This window comes from Phasianus colchicus, chromosome 1 (genome assembly GCF_987193195.1).
Source record: "Phasianus colchicus chromosome 1, bPhaCol1.hap1.1, whole genome shotgun sequence".
NCBI classification, from domain to species: domain Eukaryota; kingdom Metazoa; phylum Chordata; class Aves; order Galliformes; family Phasianidae; genus Phasianus; species Phasianus colchicus.
This window is the reverse complement of record NC_143436.1, coordinates 86,999,066-87,018,046: the sequence shown is the minus strand read 5'-3', so window position 1 is coordinate 87,018,046 and position 18,981 is coordinate 86,999,066. Positions and strand designations below refer to the sequence as shown.

Sequence of the window (18,981 nt, the reverse complement as noted above, 5' to 3'; positions counted from 1 at the left end):
ATAAATACGGGAGCTGCTTTGGGAGAGCAGATATGGTGAGAGGCAGACCTGCTAGGCTGCCTTGGGGGCTTGCCTGTGCATTCACAAGGTAGTAAACAGCAAATCAGAGCCAGTACTCATGCCTTTCTATGTCAGCTCTCTTTGGTGTTTCCTTCAAATATGATGTACAACTGGTGCATTTGTTTTACATCTGTTGCTGATCAGAATCTCATGAATACAACTTTTTTGCAAATTCTGGATATTGCTGGGTCTGCTGAGGTTACTTAGCTGCAAAACAGAGATGAGATGTTGATCCTCCAAAATCCAGGCAAAACTGGTGCAGCCATGATACTCAGCTCTCATGAGATGCGAGAGCAGGCTGCTATCTACCTGATATCATCTAGTAAGTGGCAACACTGCCCAAGGTGGGGGGTTGGAACTGGATGGTCATTAAGGTCCCATCCAACCCAAATTATTCTATGATTCTGTCCAGGTCTATTGTAATGCAGTCCACAAATCAGGATTATAGGAGGAAAGTTATCTGTATGAAAGTTTTGGCTGATGGAAGAATTTAATGAAAATCCAATCTGGACTGGGGAGGACAGGAACAATGCATAAGAACAAATATTTTTTCAGTCAGATTTATTAGTTTATAATATATGTTGCCAGGCAAGAAACAGCTTACAGGCATTAGCAAGGGTTCAGTCACTTTCTTTTATACCCTCAAAGTCCTACATAAACAAAACCAATCCCAGAATGAAGATAAGTGTCACAGAGTTTTGAGGATGCCCTAAGCTCTTACAAGGTTGAACATTCAAAATTAAGGCTCTAAAGTAAAGTAATAAAACCTTTGTTAATTACAGAAAATCCCAGAAAGAATACCCAGCAGACTTTGACTCTGGCTCATAAATCCATCAGTCTTCACTATCCTCTATTACCAAAGCATGCTTTCTTCATACTAGGCCTGGAGAAATTATTCCCAATGACAGGGGTTTTCTCTGAAGCAAAGACTCACATGTCAGAAAGCTGTATTTCTGAGCATATGGAAATTGTATTCCTCTGCATAGAAGGAAATCTTAATTAGAAATGATGAGATTTACAGCTGAGTTTAGAAGATCCTCAGCCAGAAAAAAAAAAATTCCCAAGACCTGCTTCCCAATTCCTTTGTTTGACCTTAGTTCATGAAAAAAAGGAAAAAATGAAAAGGATCCATCACCCTGAATTTGTGGGAAGTATAATCAGCTCCTTGAAAAGATTATATAGAAGTGCAGGAAGCTGATCATCTCTGTTCTTTCTGGAGGCTTGAGCAAGGCTCAAGTTTTGATGAGGCAGAACTAGAGTTGAAACAAGAGTCTTACAGCTACAAGTCACTGCTGCAAAATAGAAAATGGAGAGATGAAAGACCACAACAGAGAAAAAGCTGGCAGAAAAACTAGTTGTGTAGTCTTGGGAAATGAGACTGGGGACACGGGAGAGAAAAGAGTTTTATTGCATGGACAGTGACAACAGCAATGTGTGGAGGAGAGTGTGAGGCCTTTTTTTCTATCATCTCCACAGATTTGGAGTTGGGAGATTGTCAAAGAGAAGAGATCCCTGTTTCCAAACCAACTCTATGTCAGGGCCAAGTAATGGATGATATTTTATGCGTACATTTTCTTTCCCAAACTTTCTGTTTGCAATTAAAGCAGAAATATATACGGCTTTGAATGACTTTCCACAGCTCTGTAATACATAGGTGTTCTCCACTTAAACAAACACATCCACTATTGTCCTGCTGCAATGCTAAATCTGCCTGAAACCCTCTAAAGGTGTGGTTCATTGCCCCATGTCTCTGAGCAGGGTCACATACTTAGTGGAGAAAGAAACGACAGGAATGTAGTGAAATGGTATCAATTATGCAGTTGAATTTTAGTTTCATTTTGCAGCTTTGGGTTTGCTCTAGCTAACAAGCCTCTTCTAGTCAAAACAAGAATGCTCCCTCTGTTCATCAGAGATAGTGCTAAAATTCATTAGCCCAAGACATTCTAGCTGCCTGTGCATCAATATTCTTTCTCAGTGCTTGCTTGTGATGGGAACTGTTCGTTGTGTTTTGCGGGTATAGCTTCTGAGTGTTCGTCTTTCTGTGCTCTCCCTGGCTCTGATTTCTCTCCCATTCTCTTGTGAGACTTGTTCTTTCTCAGATGCAATCTCTCTCTTCTCTCCTTCATGCCTTCAGGTTGCTAAAAGGCAGGAGAAAAATAGAAGAGAATTAAGTGACTCTTACATGATCAACAAAATCTGATAACGATATTTCAGTAGTAATATATAGTAAAATACTCCATTTACCAATGGCAGCCAGATCAGCTTTAACATGATGGGCTCAAACTCATGCCCCCAGCCAGTAACCCTAATAATCAGCAAAGGGCAACACACTTTTGATGATACTGTTTGGGTGGTAGGAGGATCATCTGCCTGGAAGGCAAGTTTGGGAGAAGAGACATGAGGGAGAAAGGAGGTTCTGAAATTTCAGCTTAGACTCCTTGTTTTTCTTATTTCACGTGATCCATCTTTTAAAATCTGAAGTTGCTCACTGATAGTTACAAAGACTGCACTGAAAACAAGTACTTTCCTCTGAAATTTCCTTTCAGATCTCTAATATCTATCACTCAGTTCTTCAAGGTTCGTAAGTCCTTGACATCTTACAAGCTTTAACAGTTTGGCCTAGTTGAAAGATAGATCAAAATATAGCCCAGCACAACTTGCTTGTAAGGTATGCTGGGCTTGTAAATTACAGAAGGGTTCCAGAATCGACGTTTTTAAAATGAAACCAAAGCCAAACTTAGTGTACTATATTCACTATACTTATCACACAACTGACATGCTCACAGACTTTCTAGCACTAGGCACTTTTGAGAAATGATAAACAATCAGCTACTGGTGAGGGCTGGCAAATGAGGCAATGGGAAATTCTGAATGAAATAAATACTGAGTAGTTCCTAAAAGGAAAAAAGATGATTACGGAATTCACATAAAATCTTAAAAATTGAATAACAGAATTGTCATCACCATAACTCTTCATATTTCTAGAGGACTGAGCATGCAAGGACTGTAACTGTGGGACTGACCATGTAATTATGCTATTTATTGAAAAGAGATTTTTATTGTTTCCTCTTTACTGCTAAATGGAAGGTCTGCACAGAGAGATTAAGATTACTTCTCTGTATGAAACTGACAGTGTCAAAAAACTGAAAAAATAAAGAATACTTCCATTTGTTGTTATTGATGATAATTATTCATAGTTATTCAAGCACAGCTTTTCAGTGAGGTGACTGAATTTGACAGTGTTCTCCAATACTTAAAATGGATTTACTATTCAATACCCTTCCTTCCACTCTGTGATACAACCGATAGTATCATTATAATAAATGTGTTAAATTGTCATAGATAAAGGTCATTATTGGCTCCTTCTTCAGTGCAAACCACACAGATTCATGCCTCAGAAGACAATGACAGGGAGAAGAATGAAATAGGAAAAGGCTGGCTGCATGCCCTTACAGTAAAAATATAGCAATGGCTGCTGAAGTCCCAAGGAGTAAAGAGAAATCCCCCAAACACCATGATGCCTGGCAGTCTTACAGCAATGAGAAAGGGACTTGGAAATCACAGCAAAAGTGAAGCAGATCTGTTTTTATATTGTCTTGTTGCCACAGGGAGTGCAGTGTCTCATTTTGAAGTTACACACTTTGGAACAAGTCTAGGTGGTAACACTACATCCAAAATGCTTGTACTAATGACATTAGCAGTTTTACATTTCTTGAACTACAGTAAGGATCACATCATTCAAGAAATTCTAATTCAAGCTTATTTCTGCTCCTCCCCAAGCAAAGACACAAAGATTATATAAGGGATAAAGCTGGCCTGATTTTTTTTTTTTTAATTTTACTTTTTTATTATTATTATTTCTGAAGTCTTCTTAAAGTTGCTGCTAGTTGTTACCTACCAAAGAAACTGAGCGTTTGCTCTTGAAATGCAATTGCTTCTCAAAGGACTCTGCAAATTCCTGCATGGAGTTTGATCTTGTCTCTGGGCCTGAGCTGTCTGCTGAAGGTGTTCTGCTTGCCTTCTTGTGACAGTGGTATTTGACATCTTGGTCTTCTTGAAATTCCTTGGAGCCCTTGAGATGACCTGAAGATGAACCTTTGGCAGAGGCATGAAGTCGTGTTGTATGGAGAGAGGAAAGCCTGGCCTGCAAAAGAAGAGGTCTTTGCTGAGTACTGAATACTAAAGCAGAGCACACAGGGCAGATTCTCTACTACAGAGTACTCTCCAAGTACAAATAACCTTGCCCAGACTTCTGTAGTTTTCCTTATTTGTGCAGAAGAATCACACTGTCAAAGAGCTTGCTTCCTTGGGGCAGCAGCGCAATTTACTCATTCCCATTTTTGAGTATCTAAGTTTTGGCACCCAAATAAGCATTTGAAATGTGAGGTGTGCCCACTGTCACTGAAAAGAACTGTGACACCTCCTAATCCCAAACACCCAGCCGTCCCCTCAGGGAATGGGTTCTAGGCAGGGCTTTCAAACAGCAGGGACCCAGCCCTTTTGTGGCCAGATGAGCCAGATACTGAGTTTGATCCACAGGTGCTCTGGGTCTTATTAGAGATTTGAGGTCATGTGAGTGTGACAGAGACCATTCCTAGCCCAGTCTTATTATATCTGCTGCCTGGACTAAATGCAGACAAGATGCTCTACTGTTCAGCTCCAGGTTCTGTAGTAGTTTCTTGGACGTATTCATCCTGACCTCACAAAGAGAGCATTTTCTAAGGAACACATCCCCTAATAAAGAAATAATAGAATCATAGAATCATAGAATCATTAAGGTTGGAAAAGACGGAAACAGGCTTTTCACAATGGCTTGATGAGAGGTGCTAATTCACCAGTAAATCTACTTCTGTTGCATCTTCCAGCAAAATACCACAGCTCCATATAGGTAGATTTGCCTCCCTCATTACGACTTCTTGTATGCAGCTGTTGGCAATAACTGAGGGACTATATATCCTGCTGTTTGTTAATTTGTACTTCCCATTTTCACAGACATCTGAAACTCTTTTTTTGTTGTTGGTGGGTTTTTTTGTTTGTTTGTTTGTTTTGTTTTTACGTAAGTCTTATACTTTCTAGATGTACTTAATACCAAAGGGTCTTCAGCGCATATGGTGCAAGTTCAAGTTCATTTCCAGACATAAAACTAACTCTAGCAACTAGTATTATGGACTGCTGCTGAGAGTAGTGGTAATGATTCCTGCTATGCTATTTTTACTTGGAGGCATACTGTTACAACACTAATCAATATTGCTGTGATTTCTGTAAGGTCATATCGTATTGTTATTTGGAAAAGCACCAAAGCAATCGTATCGTGCTTGAGGGACAGTACACATGCCATGTCAAGCTGTACAAGCTGAACATCTTTTTTGTCATTTTAATAGTATCAGTGTATATTGTTTCCTGGAAACACACATCGTTTCACACTAAAAATCACAGATATTTTTTCTTAGAGGGTTTAAAAAAAAAAAACAACAAAAAACAGGAGCCCAGATGAAGCAGAGGATGGTATTCCTCAATCTTGTTTTACAGTATCTGTAAATATTTTATATTACAAAGATGATGCTTTTTATTTTTCCTTCACAGATGAAATTATAGTGATGCTCTTAACAAAAAGACTGTAGTTTACATGCTAACATAGACACTTTGGTACAGAAAAGGGACAGGCCTTCCTCTGAAATGCAGATTTGTCTCAGTGAACCCAGGGTACAGCTACGCATATGACAAGGGGAAATGGTTTTAAACTGGAAGAGGGCAGATTTAGACTATACGTTAGGAAGAAATTCTTTACAGTCAAGGTGTTGAGACACTGGAACAAGTTTCTCAAGGAGGTTAAGAATGCCCCCCCCTGGAAGCACTCAAGGCCAGGCTGGATGGAGCTTTGAGCAACCTGGTCTAATGGGAGATATCCCTGCCTTTAGCAGGGGGCTGGAACTAGATGACCTTACACCTCACTTCCAACCCAAACCATTCTATGATTCTATGATCATGTAATCACATTACAGTGACCATGCTTCCTCTCACAGTGCACACGCACATTAGCATGTCACTGTCTTATGAACACAACCTGACGGAGGACAAAGGCCTTAATACAATTGCTAAGAATGAACATTTCATGGCTCATAACTAGTACAAAACAGTAGTCTTCTTTTATTTAAGATAAATTCTGGCAATGAGTTTACATAAGATCCATGTGGCATTCTTAGATTTAATACATGTGTTTAATACATAGATTTGGTGCCAAATGGATTGCGTGGTACCACTGTAAATAAGAACATGCCTGAGATATCTTTAATTTATGCTTCCCTTCATGATGTCTCAGCAGCTGCTGGAAACAGAGATTTTCTCTGTATCCATGCTTTCTTGTCCACCCACTACTGCTGCCTTCCCTTTCCAAAAGCCTCTGAGTGCTACTTCAATGTCTGCTCCCATCCTTGCCCCAGAAGCTGCCTCGTGTTTACATGTGGTGCCTCTTTAGCAAGCTTTCATCATCTCTGGCTTCTAGGATCTGCCCTTGAGTAGTTCTTCAACTGGAGAAGTGGAGAGGAGGTGAAACAAGGAAAAAGGCATGGGAAGTAAGAATGATATCTGTTCTTTGATATCAAAATAGGGAATTTTTGCTACCTCCCCGTGTTTGTTTCTCACTCCCTTTAGTACCCCCTTTTTCTGTATGAGCCTTTGTGTAATCCCAGTCATGCTTAGTGTCTGTTTACATAATAGGCAGCAGATTGTTTGCTAACAGAAAAAGCACAGAAACAAAAAATCCTCAAGAACTTGGTGCCAATATTATTTGCCTATTCTATTTCTCAGTTTCTGTTGAAGACAAGATAATTTCTTCCATCTTTTGGCTTTGATCTGAGGACTCACACAGCTGTCAGTGAGACAATTAATCTTCAGAGTGTCAGTATTGCATTCATTGTTTGCTCAAGTTTACATAATGACCCCAGATCTCTAGGAATATTTTGGAAAATCTGACATTCTGATTCTGTCCCAGAGCATTCTTTCCTCCCAAGAAGCTTGTAGCCAACCATGAATTCCTTAAAAATGTTTCATCCTAGGCTTATACTGATCTGTAGTAATGATATTGCAATAGATGTTTAGTCTGATTTTAGTTTAGAATAATTGTCATTACGTTCAACTGTAGTCGGAAGTTCTGCTCTCACCCTTTGCTGTTTCTTATCTGCTTTTCTGTCATGAGCAGCAATGTCTACTTCAAAGTGCTTCCATATAAAGGGTTGTAAAACTCTAACCAGTGCTCCTCTGCATGCAATGTTTTCCCCACAGCAAAATGCCTGGGAAGTAGGAAACAATCCTGAGCTGAAATGATGGAGGATAACTAGAATGCATCAAGCAAAGTCATCAGCTTCAGAAAGAGAATTGGTTACTGTATCTAAAACTTGCAGTGTGCAGCAAGTTAATTAAAGCAGTTGAAAGCAGATGACTTAGTTCTCCTCAGGCTGTTTCCACATTCACTGCAGGCCTGTGATGACTTATCTGAACCTGATGCTTTTCAGGGGAGTGGAGGTATGTGTTTTAATAGAGAATTCTTGTTTTAGCCTGTTTTGGCATGAGGATTCCTGAGGCCAGTTACATGCTCCGCCAGTGACCCAGTGAGGGATGAATATAAGTTTATGTTCCTCTGCAAAATGGGAATGATCATAACAAAAGCATTTTGTGAACCACATCTCAGTAATGTTTGTATTAAAAGGCATTATACGATCCTGGGGAAAAAGAAATAAAAATTGTTAGTTTCTGTGAAGCAAATCACAGAGGAGTTCTTCTACAAAGCTTTGTTCATATTTTCAGAGGCTCCTAAATGACAGGATGCCACAGAATTCAGCTATTGTGTTTTAAGTGGGAACAGTGGTAGGAAAAACTATAAAGAAGACCAAAAGAAAACCAACCTATTCCATAGCTGAAAGCGATTTACAGAGTTATTCCCAAACACTTCTGTGCCATAGTGCTAGCATTGTACTGTGCAACACCAAAACACTGTTGGTGCAAATGTAGTTCATGTGGATGTAGCTGCACTACTGCTGATATGCTGTATGCCAGTCATGAGTATGAGAGAAAGTGTGTTGGCAGTGCTGTTTGAGCAGCACAAGTTTATCTGTCTGCACAAGAAACTTCTGCCTGCTAATCTAGAGGGCATGGGGATGGACTGACAATAGGACTAAGCAATGTTAGCAGTCTCTTCAACCGTAATGGTTCTATGGTTCTGTGATTTGATTGTAACCAGGACAGCCATTGTTACCTCCAATTACAATATCATACAGAAGAAAGTGTACAGTGTGATCCGTTGAGGATGTATTAACTTACGGAAGAGACATGGTCTGATCTCAGTTATTCCTCTTGATTAATCGCACAATTCTGACAAAAGGAAGATGTTATTTAACTAGCACTGGTAAGTGTTTGATTCTCACAGTAGTTATTCTTTTTAACAACAGTCTAAAGAGCATGTCTAGGTGCAATAGCAAGTTGTGGCTCTGAGCAAGGAGATGCACTTTCTGAATTCTAAAGAATAATTAGTGCACTCAATTGAATAATTTCTAGATTTGATTTAACACAATGTGTTTTAGAAATTTTCACTATCAACTGATCAGAAATTTCTATTAAAATGGTTTATTATAAAAAAAATCAGAATTTGTTATAAGAAATCCAAACAAATTGTCTTTCTTCATTTCCACAGTCAATTTCTGGCACTGAGACTGAGATCTGCATGTGCTATATAATATAGCTGAGCCAAGAAAAAATTTGTGGAGCACTAACATGAAGGCCAGAATTAAGCGTACAGGGTAACTTTAACTGATTGAACAATCATACAAAAAGTCACAGCCTTTTCTCTCTAAGCTACCTTCATTAAAGTTCTAATGCTGATTTAGGGATACAATTATCATTAGCAAAAGAATTGAAATAGCTTTTGATCAAACTGAATTTAAATGTATGTGGACACACACAAATATGCAATGAAGCTGCATTCAGCAACTTGCTGAATGGAATGCAATTTAAAGTACATTCTGATGCTTCAGTCTGTATTAGGCATAAAGAAATTGTGTATGCCTAATTCTCTGAAGAACAAAACTAAAATATTGTAAAATTAATATTCAAAGAGTAAGGAGGTAGATTTGTTCTGTTTTGCTCCTCTTAACCATAATTTTTGAGAAAAGAAAAAAATTTTCCTGGAGGTGTTCAAGAAATCTGTAGATGTGACACTGTGGGATGTGGTTGAGTGGACATGGTGGTGATGGGCAGATGGATGGTTGGAATGGTGGTATTTTCCAGCCTTAATGATTCCATCATTCTATTCTATGATTCTATGTAAAGGAAAAATCCCATCACTTAGAACATGGCAGATTCAGTGGAAGATATAGCACATGACAGAAAAAAAAACTTTGGAAAGAGTAACTATTTTTTTTCCACAATATAATAGTATTGGCTTTGTTGCAGGCATTATGATTTAGGGATATAACTGAAAAATTATTTGTGAGTAAACATAATTACTTAGGGAAGCCAACTGATGCATCTGGAAAAAAAAGAGACAGGTTTGAGGTACCTATGCTTTTTTTTTAAGGACTGGCAATATCTGCTTTTTTTGCATTTTGATTATTAATTAGTTGTCAGCTTCCTTAAAAAACTGCTTCAGCATTTGAACCCTGTTCCTTTCCCCACTGTTCTGATGGTTTAGGAAAAAAGAAGCTGCTTCTCCCTTAACAACTCACTTCATAATATAATAAGCTTAGTTATGTCTTTTCGGGTTCAGACACTTTAAACAAGGAGGGACCATATCCTCTAGCTTAAATTCAAAGTTACACCAGCAAGCAGCTAAATCCCAGAGAGTAAAGCACACAACTTCCTTGAGAAGAGTAGTTGTAGAATTAGGTCAAAATCCAATGAATGTATATAGGCTTATGTTTTACATGTGAGAACATATTCATTGAAGACAAGTTTATGTACACCAGATTTCTGAAGTGTTTATATCTCTGTCAGGTCATGCTTACCAGACAGAAAATCATAATGCATAGCTAGGACTCCAGCAGTTATTGCAGCCTTCTTCTTCCATTTTTGGTCCCATCTTTCCTCATGTTGAAGTTTGCTCATCTTCCTCTATCCCAAAGGCTTCTGGAGGGAGCTGAGTTTGAGAAGCAACTTCTGCCAGTAGGAACTGAACCTAGTTGACAAGGTAAGTGAGGCATTCTCATCCCAATGGATATCTAGGGTTAACTTTTGGGATGTTCGCACTGAAGATTATACATAAGCCACACACACATGCACAAAGAAAATTGCACACAACTCTTACCGGAAGGGAGGCTCTCCTTTCACTAAAGGATCGTGTTTGACGTTTCTTGTGGCCTCTACTCTCTTTCTCATTCTCGTCAATCAAGCTGTGGCCCCAGAAACTGCTCATCCATCTTGCAAAGGAAATATCATCATCCTCTTCATATTCCATGTACAGATACTCCAAACTTGCAGCAGTCTCCCAGCCAGACAAGGAAAAGCAGTAGTGAAGGCTCCCAGTAAGCCAATAGCCTCACACTGTTCTGTCAACAAGAGGAAGAGGAGATGCAGTTTCAGCCACTCTTTCTGCACTTCATCCCCCAAAGCCCAACCCACTGCAACCCTAGGCACTGTCTAAACATAAAATCAATCCTTTCTCATCTATTTTCAACAAGGTTTCTTTTAATCTTTCCATTGCAGAGATGTTCAACATGACAGTGCCGCAGGGAGCTGATAGGAAGGGAAATATGTTCTCTACTCCATATACATTGCAGTTGAGCGCATCAGCTGTCAATGCCAATGGAGAATTGCCCACAGTAACATGCCTGGAAGGCGTGTACTCTAACCCAAAGCAGGCTTGTGATTTTGAGAAGCAGAATTGACATATTGACAGTGGTCAGAAACTGGCACATCTGCCTGCAGAGGCCTAACTGACTTTGTGGAAGGCAGGACAAATAGCCCTCTCCATGCTGCCCTCCCTGATGATCTTTGCTGTTTCTGTGCTTCCTTTTGGTGTCCAGGAAATATGGTCTCTCCGGAACGAAGGCTCTCCTGAGAAAATTGTTCATTTTTGGGTCATCACATGATGCATGAGTGTGCATCATCTGCTTTTCACCAAAGTCATTTCATCTGCTGTATCAGATTTATGATGGGCCTGGCTTGAGCACACTGAACACAGAGTAGGAATGAGTCTGACCTCAAACCTCCTAACCAAGCACTGGGTGTAGGCTCTATTGACCGTGTCTACACCGTAAAACAGAACAGAGCAGGGGACTGTTCCTCACTCCTGAGACCAAGTGGCTAGACTGAACTCATTTGTTCTACACTACATTTTTGTGCTGCCAGTATCTTGTTATAATATTGGTGGTTTTTATTTTAAATTTCAAAATAGCTGATGTAACTGGAAAACTCTGATGTAGCACTTTAAAATGTTGTTTGTAAAACATGAAAGTGAAGTATGTTACAATGTTGTATGCCTTGTAACACAGATGAAGAAAATGGAGTGTCTAGAGGATGTGGAGCCTCTTGGGGTAACTATGGAAAACTGCATAGGAGAAAATACACAAATCTAACTTCCTATTGGAAGCATTGGTGTGTGCTAGGTAGACAAGTGTTCTCCTGATGCCTTGGTATTGTCTTGGAGATATTAGTCAGCACTGTCCAGAAGTATACCGAAGAGCTTACTAGCGTTTAGGATTACGTACAATCAGTGATACAGCATTAAACCTTGCCCTTTGTCTCTAATCTATTTAGCAGTATATGGATGTAGTAGCAAAACTCTAGTTTCATTCAAGTGGGTGTAGATGTGAGGCTTAAGGTCTCTCGGTACCATAACTCAGATGTAGGACTCTTCATTCTGAATAATACAGGTGAAGGAACTGATTGGTAATAGATACCTACGTGAGTTTTGCTTTGTCAATGCAAAATGAGACCATGTGTAGCACAGAAACCTGTAGCACGTGGATATACACACACAATATCCTTGGATGTTGCACATCAGAACTTAAAGTCACAAGCAAACCTGCAGCAGGATGTGTTCTTGGTGAAAGTGTGAAGGGACAGGGGTGAAAAGAATGCCTACAAAATTGCACAGTAAAAATACAGTAAAAAGAACATGTAGGCTGATTGTCCAAGTAGAGAAGAGTACTCCAGACCATATTCTGAGAGCCTAGATTTGTCTGCACACCCTGAGGCTAGCAATACCTCTACAGGAAAGGTATATGCAAAGGACTACCCTGGGTCATTAGAGACAACATGTGGCAGAAATTCAGACCATCCTGATAGGAAACTATCAGCCTGTAGATATGCCACTTGTACTGTATGGTGTAGAGTCCTTCTATTCTGTCACATAAATTGGGAAGTGCTTCTGCTGTGCTGAAACAGGTGATGGAAAAATGAGACAATCCCATAGTTTTGGCAAAATATACTTAGGCAAATTGTGATAATTCACACATGGAAAGAGCTGTTTAGTACCAAGCACCAAGACATACAGAGCATCCAGCAGGACAGCAGATCACACCAAGCAAATTGCCAGGGCTCCATGAGAGATGGGAAGAGTGGGAAATAAAAAAGGAGCCACAGCTTCAGCTGAATGAAAAAACCCTGTAGCAAATAGGAGGCCAGGATGTCCTGGTGCTCATGTCATCAGCACTCAGGGCAAACCCAAACTCACTTTGAAAAACATTTAACAGGGCTTCTGAGGTGTTTGCCTCACAACCATGCCATTGTTTTTGTTTTCAGCACTTTTTTTCTTCCTTCATAGTGCTACATGTGCTTATTGCTCTCTTCAAATATCTGAAAGGTGATTGCAGCAAGAGCAGGGCTGGCTCTTCTCAATGGTGACAGGTGACAGGATGAGGGGAAATGGCCTCAAGTTGTGCCAGGGGAGGTTTAGGTTGGATATCAAGAAAAACTTCTTTACAGAAAGGGAATAGGCTCTCCAGGGAGGTGGTTGAGTCACCATCCCTTGATGTGTTTAAAATCTATTTGGATGTGGTGCTCAGGGACATGATTTGGTGGAGGGTTGTTAGAGTTAGGTTAGTATGGTTAGGTTGTGGTTGGACTCGATGATCTTTAAGGTCTTTTCCAACCTGAGAAATTCTATGATCCTATGATTCTGATTCTATGTCTTCAATTCTATTCATTTTCCTTCCCACCTGCTAGGAAATTTTTACTCATGCAATGACAAGCACTACCCGAGCATGACACAGGACCAGGGCCAGCTTCTCCATATAATGAGCTGAGTTCTGCAGAGGTAAGTGGAGATGGGAAAGTCAGCTTTCCCTTCCTATCGATAAGCTTGCTGAGTTGACACAGACACATGGATACACAACAGATACACAGTTCCAGTATTGCATATTTAATGATTTCCATGACAGATTCAATTAATAACTTTAAAAAGAAGCGGTTACACGGCCGCGGTTACCTGGTCTAGAGTGAGGTGTCCCTGCCTATAGCAGGGGGTTGGAACTAGATCATCTTCAAGGTCCCTTCCAACCCATACCATTCTACGATTCTGCGGTTCTACGACCGCGCTGCCCAGCATCTGCGGTCCTCCAAGCCGGCAGGCGGCGCTGCGGGCCAGATCGACAGGAAGTGCCCTCCTGCTCCACGCTCTCCCGGCCTCCCCGCGTGTCCGGTGACCCCGTCCCTCCCCTCCTACAGGCGGCGGTGTGAGCGAGTCATGGCCGCCTCGAAGCCCGTGGAGGCGCCGGGCGGCGGCGGCTCCGGCACGGGTCTGTCCCGCTGGCAGCTGGCGTTGGTGCTGGGGGCGCCCATCCTGCTGGGCGCGGGCGCTGTTTACCTGTGGGGGCGGCGAGCGGCCCGCCGCGGCGGGAAGGGCGCGAGCGAGCGAAAGACCCCCGAAGGGCGGGCCAGCCCCGGCCCCTATGGCGGCGGCGCGCAGCCCGATGGGCCCGGCCACGAGGAGATGGTGAGCGCGTGCCGCGGCCGTTGGCGCGGCCACTCCCCGGGCACGGCCGTTGGGGGTGGAGGGGGGGAGGGTACAGGCGTCGTGCCTAACGGCCGGGCCGGGGTTAACCTTCGTAGAAATGCTGTCGAAGCTTGCGTTTATCCCGCCGTGAGTGACTTTGCTGAGGGTTTTCAGGTAAAACTCCCCAAAAGTTGAAGGGCGACTTCAGAATCGAAGTCCGAATCAAATGCGCGGTTCCCTTGTATACCTGTCTGTGGAAGATATTTCTGCCGTGTGCTTCCTGCGTATCCGCAGTCGCAGGTGTGCTGTGACACACGTGTCGTGCTGGGGGGAAGTTGCAACTGGTAAGCACACCTACAGTGTTAGATTTGGCAGCCTGCTCGAGTAGGAGAGTAATCAGTGCTCTTATTTTAGTTGTGTTGAAGTTCTTGTTGAAGTTCTACGGCAGCTGGTTTTAAACTCGGCTGACTGGAGCTAGCTTAGAGCCACGCTGCCATTGTTAAGTAAATCCCATTAAGGTATTCCTACGTCTTTTTTTTTTTTTTTTTTTCCTTCTCATTCTTGTAAACGACCTAAATAGTCTGTGCTGGTCTGTGTGTCAGTGAGAAAACTGTTCAGGAGGTATGAAAAGGTAATTTTTAACCCTTAAGTGATAAAGGCTAATGTTCTGCAAGTGATGGACAAGCAGTGACAGGAACACAAAGGAGTGGTGGAGAAGGTGACAGCTTTACAGATAGGCCATGATAGAACTGCAGTCACTCGGATATAATGATTTGTTCTGAGCCACGATGCACAGAGGACTACTTTGTTGTGGTAGGCTGCAAACAACATCTGGCACTTCTATGACAGTGTGTTTACTAAAGGTGAGCTCCAGTTTTCAGGTTACCCGTGCACTTTGTTCAGTAGCAGTGACTTTTCTGTTAGTGTACGTTAGCTCTGCATTAGTTAATTGTATTTCTGGACTTCTGTGTATACTGTCAAGTAGTTTGGAGTCATTCTGTTGTTGAATGTGAAGCAAGAAGTATCTTTTATATAAACAGCTTTTTTTGGTTTGAAACATTGAGTTTCTGCCTCTTTCATATTGCTCCCCAAAATAACTTACTGTTGGACTCTGTGCATGTAGCAGTAAGTATATGGTTGAATGATGTGACCCAGAGTTACTTAATGAGTGTCAACAAAATGATGAACATTACTTAGGAAAGCAGAAGATTTGCCTGATTATATATGACAGTGGACTAGCTGGTCTAAATATGGCTGCTGCAGAACAATTCATGTGGCAGCTGCTTCCCTCTGTGTGTGTGGAAAGGGTTGCCTTCTTGTTCATTATGTCCAAAGATATGACATCATGTAGATGTCATGTTTCCACCCGTTTTTTTGTTAGTTATAGATACTATTGGTAGGACCCTTGATTCAAAATACAGTCTTTGCAGATGCTTTACTTATTAACTACCTGCGCTGCATTGTATTGTTCTACCTTTCTAATAAGTTGGGATATATTTTTTCATTCAGTCAGATTTTGAATACAGATCTGTACGGTGATTAAGCATCAGTAATTCATTTCACAGCTTAAACGCAAGCGGGAGTCCTTTAAAAAAGACAGTGGTCAGTAAAGGATGGGCTACTAACAGATGTGAGTACCTGTTTGTCTGGTAACTGTTCTTTTACTTATGTAGTCAACTTAGGACTTAGAGTATTTTTTTTTCCTTGAGAATTTATTTAAATCAGCTTATGCATGCATTTGTTGCTCCATTTGCTGTTTCTGAAGACACAACCTCGATTTTTTTTCTTTTTCTGTTCTTTAAACGTATCTAAGTCTTCTTTGTTCTTCATTTGCACTTATTACTGTTTTGCACGCAGTTGAAGCTTTTGTTTTACCTGCTGCAGAAGCCTCACATTTTTCTCCAGGTTGTGTCTGTGCTACAGGAGCCTCCTGGCATAGATGTAGTCGCCGACTGTGACTGGCGTCGTGTTGGCAGAAGCCCTTAGCACAGGTGCTATATTGGGAAAAGCTCCAAGAGTCCTGACATTGCTTCTTTTATAAGCTTAGCTCCTCAACAGTACAGTGAGCTGGTATTCTTATACCAATTAAGCATTGATGATAAAAATGTATCCATGGATGTTCTGATAAAGGTCGATAAACCATATCGCATCTGTTTGTTACCAAAGTTGTCATTATGGCTCATAGTTTCAATGGAATGTGTTTTAACTACTCAGTGATAGTAATTGCTTTTTAGATGCTCCACTGTGTGGGGAATATTGGCATAGATTAAAATAGTTGGAGAAGAAATATGCATTACTGCATTGGTTCATACTCAATTGATTTGTGTTCTTTACTTACTTTGTGGTAACTTCTTAAAAAGTTTGTCCTCCTTGTATGAGAGGAGTGAGAGGAGTCAGTGGGTAATGTGTTGGATGCTTCAGTATTTTTTTCCACTTAAGTTGAAATCATTTTCTTTAACAAAGCTGTGATAGACCATATCTCACCCATTCACTGTTTCATCAAATTTGGAGGCTAACCCTTTGCTTGATATGCCAGAAAGTATTGAGCAGAGATTCTTGAGCAGTTCAGTCTGTTCTGTGGCAATATCTTTCACAGACAAAGCTGCTTCAGTCCACAGCTGGACTTGGCTGTCGTGCACATTTTTGCTCAGTGTTTTCCTCTGAGCTGGGTATGCTCACTGGAGTGCAGTGCTGGGTGAACGTGGCCAAGCTCGTTGGCTTGTGTGATGCCACATATCAGGATCAACAGCCAGCAAGTATGGCTTCTTTCTAGGATCTATTTTAATAGCATTTGCTGAATGTTACCTGTTTCAGTGCTGAAATGTTAAATCACTGTATAAAAGAATTATCAGCCTTTGTCTAGATGTATTTGTGTTGGTACTTATTTTGAATTAATCTAAGCAAAAAGTGTAAGAAGTCGTGTCTGTTGTATTGTCCACCTGTTGTGTAATAGATCTTATCAACCTACTGTAAGTTCTGTGTTTCATGTCAGCTGTAGGAGACAGGTGTAGAAAACCTAAATGCGTGTGTAATAGCGGTGGAACAATTGCTGGACTTCTGGCAGCTCAGGCAGCTCTCTTATTCATGGTAGGCATGAATGACGCTCATTTAAAAGGAAGGTGACAGATGAAGAGCATTGACCACCTGTGCTGTAAGTTTGTTTGTTTGTAATACAACCTAGTTAGAGCTCTGAATTTGTTGCTTATATTTATGGAATATTTATTCTCCTATTGTTTTTATTGTTAAGGAGAGTTTTAAAACCATTTATGCTCAGTTAAAACTTTTCAGTGTGATTCTGAGGTAAGACTTGAAGTGAACATTAGTCAAAAAAAAAAGGGGGGGGGGGAGGGAAGATGAATATTGAGTAGTAGTGAAAACAATACTTTTTTGGTGCCTGAACGTATCAAGAGGGCCCTCTTGTTGGAGAGGAAGAAAGAGGTTTATACCACAGTTTCTTTGGAAGCTGATGAATTTAGATGGATGGCTGGAGTATTAGTCTCGCTTCTCCGTGTTTCCTGTTAGCAAAAGGCTCGTACAAATCCTTTTCAGCCAAAAGAAAATACTGAAACTGGTGTTTCTTTTGTAAACTCCTGCCATCGTTGGCTGACAGCAAATTTCTCGTCCCGCTTTAAAAAACAACGTCCCTCAAATCCAACCAAACTTGTAATGCATTTGTATCAGCATTGCTGGAGGTTGCTGTGCTTTCTTCATGCAGCTGCCTGCCTTTTGCTGTGAAGTGGCTGCTGTTTGCATGGCAGTTTCTGAACAGTCTGTGAGGAGAGCACATTTGCTGAGGTCAGAGTAATAGTTAACAGACACTGGCCCATGTTGCCTGGTCTTTAGAAAACTAGGAATCTGCGTATTTGGTTAGCTAGATAACTGATCGCTTCTCAAATATACAAGTGTCCTCTGGCTTGAAGTCTAGGTTTTAAGACTTATAGTGAACAGTTGCTGAAAGCAGTCCTAAATACAGAGATGTGTTTGGGTTGGTTTTTTTTTTTTCAAATAACTTTTGAGTTGCATACAAATTCTGAAGCAGTCATGCATATATTTTTACCAAGTTACATTTTGCTCATTTTATTGAGTGTTTTGTAACAGAGCTACTATAGAGACATGTAAATGGTGGGTGTCAGGAGTGTGTATTAAACAGCAGAGTAAACCATGGTATGTGTCAAAATATCACCCAGCTTTTGTCTGTAATAGAAAATCCATACTTCGTTTTGGTGTGGCTATGTCAAACGTCTGTATGACAACCCAGTCCAAATCTTCAAAAAATCAATAGGAAGAAAAATTATACTCTAGAGGAGATGTGTTAGCAAAAGTTACTGTAATTGCTGCCTTTATATTGGCGTCTGTGGGCGCTGTCCTCTGGCTCCTATGTTCTCTGTGTCTGCAGTGTGAGTGTCAACCTGGGATCTCCTTGCTGATATAATAGTATTAATGCCCTGAAAGTGTATATTCTGTCTTTTGATGGGATAGAATGTCACTGGTGAGAATGAAATAAAATTCTCTACTTGTGAAGTTGGGAGTAGAAGGAAGCCTTATTTATAAGCTCTGGGGCTTTGACGCACAAATGTGCCATTTTTGTTATTTTTATTGCACGCTCTGTATACGGTTTGTACGGGATTTGTTTTTCATGGGTATGGGATGGTAAACAACTGTTTTTCATATAAATCCCTATCAGATAGATTTATTCATGATACAGAGCTGTATCATCCCCTGTGTGTAACATGGCAGCCATTTGGGAATGGTACATTGTGAGCGTAGAGAGAGTTGAAGCAGAATAACGTGACAAAGGTTGCAGAGATGTGACCATTCATGAGTTAGGAATCTTTCCTGCTTCAGGCAGTACAAGAAAAAAGTTCATTTCCTTCTTGCATGGGCATTATTAATGACTTTATTACATGGCAGTATGTTGTTCTCTGACTCGGTCCCTCCACCCCCGAATTACTTGCCTCATGTAATGCATGAGGTGGTGAGCGATCACTGAATTGTCT

At 40.9% G+C, this 18,981-nt stretch overlaps 2 protein-coding genes across 3 annotated transcripts in view; one reads left to right on the top strand and one right to left on the bottom strand.

Annotated features, from left to right (window-relative positions):
• Positions 1-628: 628 nt before the first annotated feature.
• Positions 629-13,765, bottom strand: LNP1 (leukemia NUP98 fusion partner 1). The gene is made up of 4 exons (XM_031613080.2): positions 13,478-13,765; positions 10,355-10,595; positions 3,959-4,204; positions 629-2,198 (listed from the first exon to the last, which is right to left on the bottom strand). Exons 2-4 carry the CDS (start codon positions 10,502-10,504, stop codon positions 2,019-2,021), a joined length of 576 nt encoding a protein of 191 aa, XP_031468940.2. The 5' UTR covers positions 10,505-10,595; positions 13,478-13,765; the 3' UTR covers positions 629-2,018.
• Positions 13,684-18,981, top strand: part of TOMM70 (translocase of outer mitochondrial membrane 70) — a 24,243-nt gene continuing 18,945 nt past the window's right edge. For both annotated transcript variants that reach the window (XR_016471512.1, XM_031613234.2), the window contains exon 1: positions 13,684-13,984. Coding sequence is in view for 1 of the 2 variants with exons in the window: in XM_031613234.2 (XP_031469094.1) it covers positions 13,736-13,984 (249 nt within the window). In the remaining variant the exon portion in view is untranslated. The remainder of the gene's footprint in view (positions 13,985-18,981) is intronic.